The sequence below is a fragment of the Phaethon aethereus genome (genome assembly GCF_964289735.1).
Source record: "Phaethon aethereus genome assembly, chromosome: Z".
Taxonomy (NCBI): Eukaryota; Metazoa; Chordata; class Aves; order Phaethontiformes; family Phaethontidae; genus Phaethon; species Phaethon aethereus.
In genome coordinates this window covers 51,806,699-51,818,666 of record NC_138577.1, presented here as the reverse complement: position 1 = coordinate 51,818,666, position 11,968 = coordinate 51,806,699, and the positions used below count along the sequence as shown (strand labels likewise).

General features: G+C 46.4%; 1 protein-coding gene across 1 annotated transcript; it reads left to right on the top strand.

Annotated features, from left to right (window-relative positions):
* Positions 1–320: 320 nt before the first annotated feature.
* Positions 321–1,697, top strand: NFIL3 (nuclear factor, interleukin 3 regulated; the record flags this gene model as incomplete). The annotated part of the gene is made up of 1 exon (XM_082013095.1): positions 321–1,697. The coding sequence occupies one exon, from the start codon at positions 321–323 to the stop codon at positions 1,695–1,697; it is 1,377 nt and encodes a 458-aa protein (XP_081869221.1).
* Positions 1,698–11,968: the final 10,271 nt, after the last annotated feature.

Sequence of the window (11,968 nt, the reverse complement as noted above, 5' to 3'; positions counted from 1 at the left end):
GTTTCAGTGTTGAGCTGTCTTCATATTACAGCAGGTTTAATGAACCAAATGCTAGTCTAAGCTTTTTATCAAAAGCTACTTTTGTGTGTCCTGAGCCAGCAATTCCTAAATAGTAATCAAATTTTCTACTTATTCTAGGTTTTTAAGAAGATTCCTGTCTCTCTCAAGAAAATTGGTTCTAGACACTTCTGAGAATATGAAAGAAAAGGAAGAATGTGTGTGGATTTAAAATTACTGTATTTATTAAGTTGTGGAGTGAGAAGTACTGGGGAGATAGCTTGCTCTGTTGCTTACTGTAGATCTACTACAAATTGTTTCTGATGCAGCTGAGGAAAATGCAGACCCTTAAAAAGGAACACGGACCTGTTGACACAAGTAGCAATGTGGACAAAATCATGGTACTTAAGTCTACTTTAGCCGAAGTGTCTGAAGAATTGTCTACAAATGAAGATATACTACTTACTGAAGCAAGTAGTGGAAAAAGCAAATCTTCAGCTTGCCGGAGAAAGCGAGAATTCATTCCAGATGAAAAGAAAGATGCTATGTATTGGGAGAAAAGGCGGAAAAATAATGAAGCGGCCAAAAGATCTCGTGAAAAGCGACGACTGAATGACCTCGTCTTAGAGAATAAACTAATTGCTCTGGGAGAGGAGAATGCCACTCTGAAGGCGGAGCTTCTTTCGTTGAAGCTAAAGTTTGGTTTAATTAGTTCTGCAGCCTATGCCCAAGAGATACAGAAGCTCAGTAGCTCAACAACTGTGTATTTCCAAGACTATCAGAGTTCCAAATCAAATATTAACTCATTTGTAGATGAACATGAACCATCTATAGTTGGTAGCAGTTGTATTTCTGTCATTAAACATTCTCCTCAAAGCTCAATGTCCGATGTGTCTGAAATATCATCTGTAGAGCATACTCAACCAAGTCGTATACAAAGCAGCTGCAGAAGTCCCGAAAATAAGTTCCAGATTATAAAACAGGAGCCCATGGAATTAGAGAGAGAGCCAAGAGATGATAGAGGTTCATACAAAGCATCCATATATCCAAACTACATGGGAGCTACCTTTAACGTGTACTCACACTCTCCTCCTCTCTTGCAAGTTAATAGGTCCTCCAGTAACTCTCCCAGAACATCAGAAACTGATGATGGTGTAGTTGGAAAGTCATCTGATGGAGAAGATGAACAACAGGTTCCTAAGGGTCCAATCCATTCCCCAGTTGAACATAAAAATGTTCATGCAACAGTTAAAGTTCCAGAAGTGAATTCTTCAGCTTTGCCTCACAAGCTTCGAATTAAAGCCAAAGCCATGCAAGTTAAGGTGGAAGCAATGGATAATGACTATGATGCAACACAGAAATTGTCATCACCCATTGACATGTCCTCAAAAAGACATTTTGAGCTTGAAAAACATGGTGCACAAAACTTGGTGCATTCTTCTCACACTCCTTTCTCGGTTCAAGTGACTAACATCCAAGACTGGTCACTTAAACCAGAACTCTGGCATCAGAAGGAACTCAATGTAAAAATTCAGAGTGGTTGCAAAACTGGAGTTGTTGAAATAAAAGACAATATCTACAATGTCTCTGAGTCAGAGAACCTGTATTTGAAGCAGGGCATAGCAAACTTATCTGCAGAGGTTGCTTCGCTTAAAAGACTTATAACTACACAACAAATCTCTGCATCAGACTCTGGTTAAGTTACTACTGAATAAAGGCTTATTGTTTTAAAGGATGTCATTTGCAGTAGATCAATATGTTTTGTATTATGCTGAATTTTCACTGGACTTGTGATGTCATTTCACTGTAATGTTCACATAATGTCTGATTGGTGTCCTTTTGTGCACAAATTATTATGAAGACTAGGTTGTGTTATGATCACTATGCCTTGTGTATAGTCAAGTAGCCTGTACAAAGGCTGTATATAGTGAACTTTATTCTCTTTCTGTTCTTCTACTATAAAGCGTGCAAGTTACCAGTTACAATAAAATATTGGTGACAAACACAGAACTCCTATTCCAGTTCAGTTGATTTTATAAACTTGTAAATAAGTTGTTAATTAAAAACTGGCTTTTTCTTACACTGTGCTCAACTTCACTTACGTGTTTGGTTTTTACAGCCTAACAACCAAATTACAATTTACAACATGTATAACCCTTCTGGCCACCTTTCTCCTTAACATGTTTTTTAGAAAAGAATAGAAATAAAGTTAATATTTATAAATGGAACAGTACCAATTTATAGCCTTAGCCTTCTTTAACTTATTTATTAGTAGAAGTTAACCAAAAACCACACAAATTCTAACCCAGTAACTAATATCAACAGCAACCTTTTTTTTTCCTTCTGTCTCAAATGAGACTGTAATGAGTTTCCTGAATGGTTTATTGTGACGAACCATTTTTTCAATATTATAAGTTGGTGTTTTAGATGAAATTAGTTAAGTTGGATTTGTGCATCTGCAAAGTTTTCAGAGCCTTGCAGTGATAGAATTGGACACCACCATCTTTGTCAAGGGGTGGCTCATGTGTGCAAGGGGTGCAGGCACAGAAAGAAGTATGCACGAAGGCTGCATAAAAGAGTTTGTGCCTCTTGCATACTATGGTTCTTTCTATGGCAGACCATGAGCCACCTGTAGATCAAGGATAAGGCTACTGGATCTGTAAACTCTGAGCTGAACTAGGCAAGTATCTACATAAGAGACAGGCAATAGTAGTAGTAGAGTTAAAGGAGACCATCTGCTATCTTATTTCCCAGTGTGGGACATAATGCAATTTTAAGTATGAAGTAAGTCTTACCACCAATTTGGCCTTGGTTTCAATGGCTTAGTTAACTGAACTGGAATACCCTGGCTCACTACAGGGCATTTTGCAAGAGCTTCTTAGATGTAAAATAGAGACTATGTGAAGAACTGCACAATCCAGATACTAGCAGCCCCCTACAATTTATGGAGATAAGTTCTTCACTTGACGGTTGGACAGGGTGCGGTGCTCCTTGTCTTTGAGAAGAGCCATTGAACCATGGAGACTAGAACTGCATCACATGGCCTTGGGTTGGCTTACCAAAGTCTTTCATTTTAAAATAAAAAATAATTTATAAATAGAGCATAGACTTGCCAGAGGTTCTTTTCATGAAGACTTCCCCCTTCTGTTAATGTACTAATAAATCAGACTAACAAATAAGCTTTTTCAGAACAGGCTTTCTATTAATTGCCATACTGTATAATGAATGGAACCTTTCCATACACTTAAAATACTAATTAAGAAAACAATATGTAGGTATTGTTTTTTTGAACTCATACTTGACTTGAGTGAGAGGAAGTTTGTCAATTTTTTGGGGATATGAAGAGGAGTCCGAGTCACTCCCGATAGCTCTGAAGCTTGGTCCAGCAGTCAAGGCAATGGCAAAACTCCCTGATGTCAGCAAGGCCAGGATTTGATTCTGTACCTTTTCAGGAGCTGATGATTCACAGTCAGTCATGTTCTGGGAGGACCTTGGCACAGAAATCACTGGTACTTTCTGAGCTTTTTTGAGCCTTCTAACTGCTGTGCTGTATTTGTGGCATTCAGAGTTAATAAACTGTTATTCTTTTTTCATGCCTTAATAATACAATAGACCCCATATCTGGGCTCTGTATGTATTTGGTAATTAATATAGATGACATTTCAATGTTACTGAAAATAAGCTCAGGATTATTGCATGAAATGTAAAAATTTGCATTGAATGATGGGGATATGAGACATGAGGCAGTGATTGCTACTGTCTCTTTGCTTGCTAAGTATCTTCTGTAAGCAACAATAAAATTCTTTAAATATTTTGCATATTATTTATCACATGTAATGTGTTCAAGGAGAGGACTTAAAACTCTCAGTGTTGCCATCTGTGTAAGCCTAGATCTATTGGGTTTTTTTTCCCATTTCTTGTTACAGTTGTTTGTCATAATGGAAGAATGTTGTCCTCTTTCTAGCTCATTATATATTTTGTGTATCTGTTTTGTGCAATTAATACTTAACAGTAATGATGTAGTTAATTTGTTGAAGGATGTCATTGCAAGAAAGTTATAGCATGGAGCTTAGGAGCACAATCAGATGTTATTTATACTCCCTTTATACCTTAGTGTTATGCTTCATTTGAAGAAAAATAAATAATTTGTCTTTTGTTCAAAACCAGATCTAATTACAACATGATTTTCTATTACATTCATTGTCCTGGACAACACAGAGCTGTACAGTTGATGACACATCTTCCTAGGCTGAAGTTACTATTTCTGCAGCTAATATTCAGAGTATCTGCCACAGATGACGTAAAGTTACAAAATGCAGGAGTGTGGGTGGTACATACAAAGCCCCGTTCTCAGCTACAGTTGCAAACCGGCCAGATGAGACTCTCAACTGCTCCACTGCAGTAAATGTGTTGTAAATGTGGCCTCACCCAGAGACCCTTGCCCTCCTCACCCATCTTTAGCCTGCTTTCCTTCAGGACATGGTACCCTGAAAGATGGAGAGTCACACTGACTGGGGGGAGGGAGAGAACAAAGTGGGACTCTGCTCCCCTGTTCCAACTTTCAGCTGGCACCAGAGCTACATACCTATATGATCATAGGAGCCAGACCCTTCCACCCTGCCTTCCCTATACTGTAGAAAACAGAATCAGCCTCCATGAAAAGAATATCCTTGGCTGGTCTACTGATCTCTCTACTGAAGATTGGAAGGTTGGCCAGAGCACAAAACGAGATTTACCTCAGTGGATGTAAACTGGTATCACATCCTCTAAGTTATTAAAACTCTTGTAAGCTCAGCAATTAACTGACAAAACCACATAAAAGATGCTGAAAGTGGAATCTGTCTCATGTGAAGGAACAGGGATGACTAGAAAGTAACTGAAAAATGCCTGTAGAGTGTGCCTTCAAATGAGAATGTTAAAGAAGACCACATGCAGGAAGTGGGAACTCCAGAGACTTATCAATACAAATTGTCATTTTTCATGGGAACACAGGAATTGCCATGCTAGATTAGTTTTGCTAGCCCTGAATCTTGCCAGTGACAATTGTTAGCATGAAGGGCTTCATGGAAAGTTTTAAGAAAAGTCCACGGCAAATAATTGTTGATTATCAAGGAAAGTTTTTTCCTAGTGACATCAACTGCTGGCTAATCAACACTATGAAGTGTGAGTATCAGGTCCTCTGCTAAATATGTCTAACTTAATTCTGTATAAACACAGTCATATATCCTCATGTTCCATCAACACCTACATTTTCATAGGTACAAAGATTGAATGTGGATATGCCCACAAATATACTGAACCCATACATGATGATTTTCAGAATCCTCTCAACTTTCTGCCTTCAGTAAAACATACATATTGTGTTGGATATATTTATATTCTACTAATATTCTGTACAGCCAAATATCCCCTTGTACATGAATAGGAGATAGGTAACTGGCAGTTCGTGGTTAATCTCATTATTTTGGATGTTTCCATTACAGCACTTATGTCCATGTGAGCAGTTTATGAGACCGAAAACATTTATTTTCTGTAGAACTTAACAGAAATGTAAAATTGCACCATAAAGACATTTCTGAAGTTTTATTAAAATACTAACTTCTAAAAATCTTTTCTACTTGCTAGTATTTAAATATGCTGTTGAAAATAGGCAGTGTACGACCAATTTAGCAGAAAACTCACAGAGAATCCAATTAATATGGCCTTTATTAACACCATATTGTTTTAAAAATACTTTTACAGTTTGTTGCACAATACAAACTTGGTAACTACAAGAATATGACAAAACAATTTTTTGGCACATATTGCATAAGAACAAGTAGCACATATTGTTCCATTACAGTGCCAAATTAAAAGTTAAAAATCCTAGGCCAAATCCTAAGGCTTTTAACTCAGTGTTAGATTCTGCTTTCCTTAATGAAGCAGACATTTGATGTGTGCAGTAAGGGAACTTACTCAAGATGAGTAACATTACCAAGACATAATCTTTACAGTTCACTTGTGGCACAGACTCCTACTGATTTTCCTATCACTAAGGCTAACTTCCTTGTGACACAACAGTGATATATGAGTCACTTTATTCATATCACTGGAGTTATACAGAACTTGCTCACGTACAAAAGAGAAGTCAGACAGATATTCAACTATTATTTATTCAATGACAGCTCTAAAAGGACACGGTGAATTATAATCAAAAGCTCAGAGTAGAGGCGCAGCATTTATTTGCTTGAAAGAGAAAGCATCAGAAGACATTTGGATTTAGGACTCCAAAAAAGAGCAGGAATGCACCTATGTTTTTTATGATCTGACCAGCTATTACCTGTGTGCCAATCCCAATGGTTGTGACTAGAGTTATGGTAATTCCTCCATCCTAAACACTGTGGAGCTCCACAGGATTACAAACAGAAGTGTTCAGGAGGACCAAATGCAGGGCCTACAAATCTGCCATGATTTTATGTGGGTTTTAATCTCCTCCACTCAAGAATCCTTCATGCTTGCACTGCATCTGAGAGAGGTTTAGTCTGAGAAAGCCTGTATCAATCCAAAAGTTCTGGGGAAGCTAAGTGGCCATCTACTGACATTCAGATAACACGGCCAATTTTTCCTCCACGGTCCTTTATTTCCTCTGCAAATGGATGCAAGACTTAAAATGTCAGGCAGTTGTTACACTTCTCCATGCTATTCAGAGTCTTGGATGTACGAATGCCTGAATGGCCATCTAAGTTAATAACTTACATATGTAAAAGGATCAGTCTACCCCGCTATGCCAGAGCTGGCATCCATTACATTTACGTTTCTAAGGCATGATAGTAAGCATGTTTCTTTCTAAAAATTTGGACATCTAAAAATTCTCTTAAGTTTTGGGTATAAATATACTGAGGACATATTGCATTGATTTCCATGGGATTTGTGTTACGCTGCCCTGAAAGCCAGGACATTAGTGGCCTGTATAACAACCAGAAAATAGCAAAGCATAATACTGTATCATATAAGATATCTGAAAAGATGATAAAGTGCAATGAGAGCCATTGTAGCAGAACACACTGTTCTTGTCTCTGGGCCTTGTTCCCATTAAGGATTTAGAAATACTAGAGGGAGTTTAGAGGAGAACAAAAGTGAAATAATAAACTCTCAGGGGCTGATCCATGAATTGAAAGCAAACATTAAACTAGAAGTCCACACATCAATAGCCAATATTTGTGCACAAAGTATTCCTTTCCCATTCTCAAAAAAAGCCTTGGCTGCACGTCTTTTAAAAGCCTGATTGCTTAAAAAGTGAAGAAGCACTGCTGAAAATATTAACGTAGGCAAAACTATATTGGACAAGAGACAATAACAATTAGAGAACTTCCATGGCCTGTCAATATTGTATGGGGCTGGAAGGAATTCTTTATATTTTCCCATTTGATGTAAGAATAATGAGATTACTTTAAAAGGGAAGATTTTTAGATCCTTTAATCAGATAATGTTTAGGAAAATGGAAAAAAAAAAAATGGAGAAAGGCAAACGATGATGATTGGATGGTATTGACAGGTAGTAAAATGGAATAGTCCCAGCTGGCCGGGACCCACAGCGATCATCTGGTCCAACTGGCTGACCGCTCCAGGGCTGACCAGAAGTTGGTTAAAGCCTGTTACGAAGGGCGTTGTCCAAGTGCCTCTTTTTAAGGCCCTGGCAGGCACCGGGCATCGGCCACCTCTCTAGCAAGCCTGTTCCAGTCTCTGCCCAGGCTCTTGGTAAAGAAGAGGGTTCCCAATGTCACGTCGGAGCCTCCCCTGACACAGCTTTGAACCATTCCAACGCCTGCTGTCGCTGCATCCCAGGGAGAAGACATCAGCACCTCCCTCCCCGCCTCCCCTCCGCAGGAGGCTGCCGAGAGCAATGCGGTCACCCCTCAGGCTCCTTCTCGCCACACTGGAGAGCCCCCGAGTCCTCAGCCGCTTGCCATGCATCTGCCGAGCATCTGCCGAGGATGGGTCCTTTGCCGGCAGAGGAGAAGAAATGCCAGCGGCAAGGCTGGGTCTGGAAGAGCGGGAGGAAAGGCTGTGCTGGAGGGCAGCAGCACGGTCACCTTTCCATGGCTGCTCTGCCGCCGGGCAGCCCACCGCATGTGCTGGTGCCGGGCGTTGTCCCTGCGCCGGTGCAGGACTTTGCGCTTGCCCTTGTCGAGCTTGTGGGGGCTCCTGCCTCGGCAGGGTACGACCCCGGGCTGGTGCAGAGATGCAGAGAGCAGCGGCTGCGCGCAGGAGCAGGGATTTGGGTGCTGCTGCAGCCAGGCTGCCCCGGGCAGTGCAGGCTGGTGGGAGAGCAGAGCCCCGGGACGTGGGGGCAGGGGGTGCGGTGAGGAGGAGGCCAGGCCTGGGGTGCTGAGCGGTGGGGCATGGGCTGGCCCTGGAGACCCCCCGGCTGGAAACATCTGCCCCGGGACAGCTGCAGAGATGCAGGCCTGGAGCTGGGCAGCGCGTGCCTTCGGAGGGAACAACGGAGGAGGACCTGGCAAGTGTAGAAGGAGCCGTCAGCGTTAACAGCCCACCCCTCCTGGCAGAAAGGTGAAAAAGGACAAAGGGCCCCGAGCGCCGGCGCTTCCCCCAGCTGATGGCCCAGTCCTGGCTTGGCCATCCCCCAAAGTACCGTGCAGGGTCACTGCTGCGGTGCTGGCCTCTTGTTGGCTGGCGAGTCCTCAGAGCTGCCGGTCCTTCTCTTTGGAGGTCGCCATGGCCCCCCAGGAGAGTGATCAGTGCCCCGGCTGGAAGTGGAGGGCCCGGGCACAGCCTCCCCTGGCTCCTCCTGGGGCTCTTCTTGCTCCATGGGGACGGCAATGGGCGCAGAGGGGTGGCTGCCAGGACCCCGAGCAACGGCAGCGGACGAGGTGCTGGGGATCTCGTCGGCGCTGGGTCTCTCAGGGCTGCCGGAGGGGGCTGGGCCGGGGGCGAGAGACCCTCCTCGGGAGGCAGCAGGGCCAGGGGCACCAGCAGGGCCGCCCTCCCACCCCCCGGCAGCACGGACATCCTGCCGGCCCAGCAGACGTTGGGCCTCTCTGCTGCACTTTCGCACGGCGACACGGATAAGCTGTTCCACAAATGTCGCCGTGCGGTTATTGAGGTAGGGGCTCAGCAGCGAGACCAGCAGCTCTGGATCCACCCCATAGTTCATCAGGATGTCCATGAGGGCGTCCTCCACCCTGGTTGCCTGAAAGGCCCTGTTGCCAAAGATCTGCCTCAGCCTCTGTTGGACCCAGGGCTGCAGGGTGTAGAGGAGCGTTGGGTAGTTGTCGAAAAGCATCGCCCAGGTCTCGGGCTGGAGACCGCCCACAAGATGCCTGGGAGCCTCTTCGGCATCCCATGGGTCGGATGCTCCAGGGCGGACGACGACTGCTGGTGTCTCAGGTGGTGAGATGACATGTTCCACGTAGTCGTCGTCCGCCCGCACCGAGTGCAAGATGGAGAGGATCCCCCTCTTGCAGAGGGGGCACTCGGCCTTGGTCTCAGCCCACCGCAGGATGCACGCGTAGCAGAAGCGGTGCAGGCACGGCATGACAAAGCTGGCCTCCTCCCAGCTGTCCAGGCAGATGGGGCAGCGGTCCTCCAGCTCCGTGGCCATGCTGTGCAGGTGCTGCGGTGGGCTGGGGGGAGCTGGGGATGTCAAGCGGCTCCCTCTCCCCGGCGCTGCAGCAGCGGGTGTCGCGCTAGAAAAGGAAAAGAGGCCACAGTCGCTGGCTGGCCCGGGGAGGGCTTGAAGACATGGCCGGAGCCCTGAAGAAGGAAAGCCTCCCAGCCCACCACCTGCAGGGTGAGGCGTCCCCTCCCAGCTCACCTCTGCTGCTGCGAGCGTGCCGCCTGGCTGCCCCGGCTGCCTGAACCTGCCAGGGCCGGGGAAAATCCTCCGAGGGCTCTGGGGTCGGGCACGGAGAGCTGCAACACACAACTCCGCGAGCACGACACCAGCACCAAAGGCCTCGCTCAACACTCCAAACCGCACGAACTCGCTCGGATGGAGTCTGGGCACGAGCCGGCTGCGTGAGACAAGGGGTGCGGTTATAAGGAGCGAGGGACACCGGGTCACAATCCATCGCTCGGGGACATCACAGTCCATCGCTAGGTGACATCACAGTCCGTCGCTTGGAGACGTCCCAGTCCATGCCATGGTGACAACGGAACCCATCGCCTGGGGACTCGGTGACAGCAGAACCCATCGCTCGGGGATGCCACAATCCGTTGCTTGGTGATGTTACTATGGGCCACCCTCACCCATGGCACTTGCCCCGGCAGCGCTACATCCCCAGCACACGCGCCTGGGGTTACCGCAGCACCACTGCCCACTCCATGCCCCACCTCTTGTCCTGTGCTCGGCATCGCTCTTTCACGCCAGTCCCGCAGGCCTTGTCCGTGTCTTCCCCGGGCCCCGTCAGGTCGCTCTGGCCAGGGCAGGTGTCTCCGGGCACGTACGGCGAGAGGGTTCACTCGGTAACACCTCGTGCCTCCTTGGGAGGCTGCAGGACAAAGTCCCACAGGCTCTCCCCACACCCCAGCCCTGCTGGCCAGCCCTCTGAGCTCCCCCGTTTCCTCCCATGGGGCATGAGAGGCAGCACTTGGCTCGCTCTGGCGGGTCTTCTCCCATCTGTCTCCCCTAGCCAGAAAGCACAAGGGTGATCCCCTGTGCTCCGCACCCAGCAGGCCTCATCCGGGCACCATACTCTGTGGGGTCCCAGAGACAGGCTGACAAACCAGAGGGGCTCAGGGGAGGCAAGGTGGCTCTGTGGGGCTGGGGCTGGTTCAGCATGGAGCAGAGAAGGCATCGAGGCACCTCACAGCACACCCAGGTGCCTGTGGGGAAGGCATCAAGGGGATGGGGACAGGCTCTTCCCAGCTGTGGGAAGGTGAGAGACAGTGGCACCTCCTGAAACTAGAGGGGTTCAGGCTGGAGATAAGGAAGAAAAGTCAAAATCCCTGTGAGGATCATGAAGCACTGGAGTGGTTGGCCCAGAGAGCTGGTGGGATCCCTGAGCCTGGAGGTCTTCAAGACCGGAGCAGCCACCACCCAGAGCACAACTGTCGCAAGCCCGTGAAGGAGTGCTGGCTGAAGGCCTGGAAGAGCAAGCGTTGCCAGTGGGAAATACAGCAAACGTTTCCAAAGGTGCAACAGTTTCCACAAGGTTTCACCTTTCTGGTTTCATTTGGTTTAGCAGCTTTCACCAACATTTATTTAGGATAGAGTAGAATAGTCTCAGCTGGCGGGGACCCACAGCAATCATCTAGTCCAACTGGCTGACCGCCCCAGGGCTGAAGAGAAGGTCCTTCTGCCTGGCGGATGACAACTGGTTTTGTCATGGGTGTCTGCCCACCGTCTCTGTAAGGAAATGTTTCTTAATGTTAGAAGGCCTGCTCGTCACCCAGCGTGGTGTGTACCTCTTCAGCTCACGCATGGAGTACTTTTGCTGAATGATGCAGTGACTGACATTGTCAAAAGCCTTTCTAAAATTCAGAAAAGCCACATCCACCACCTTCCCTTCACCCACGACGCAGGTGACCTTATCTTGGAAGCAACTCAGATTTGTGAGACAGTTCTTTCTCTTTGGGAGCACCTGCTGTCTGTGCCTTCTGATGGCATTGTCTCTGATATGCCTTTCAGTAGCACCCAGTAGTATCTTCTCCACCATTTTTCCAGGTGCTGAGGCTAGACTAACAGGTCTGTAGTTCCCTAGGTTTTCCCTCACACCCTTCTACTAAATTGGAATAACTTTGGCCAGCTTCCAGTCAGTGGCGACCGCCGCAGCCTGCCAAGACGTCTGGTAGATGGTTGCGAGGGGTCCTGCCATCATATCCACTAGCTCATTCAGTACTCTGGAATGAATCCCATCAGGTCCCGTGGACTTATGAACATTCACCTGATACAGCTGGCCCCTTACAATTTCTGCGTCCACAAATGGAAGGTAACTGTTCCTGCAGTTGTGGACCTTCAACTCAGAGGACTG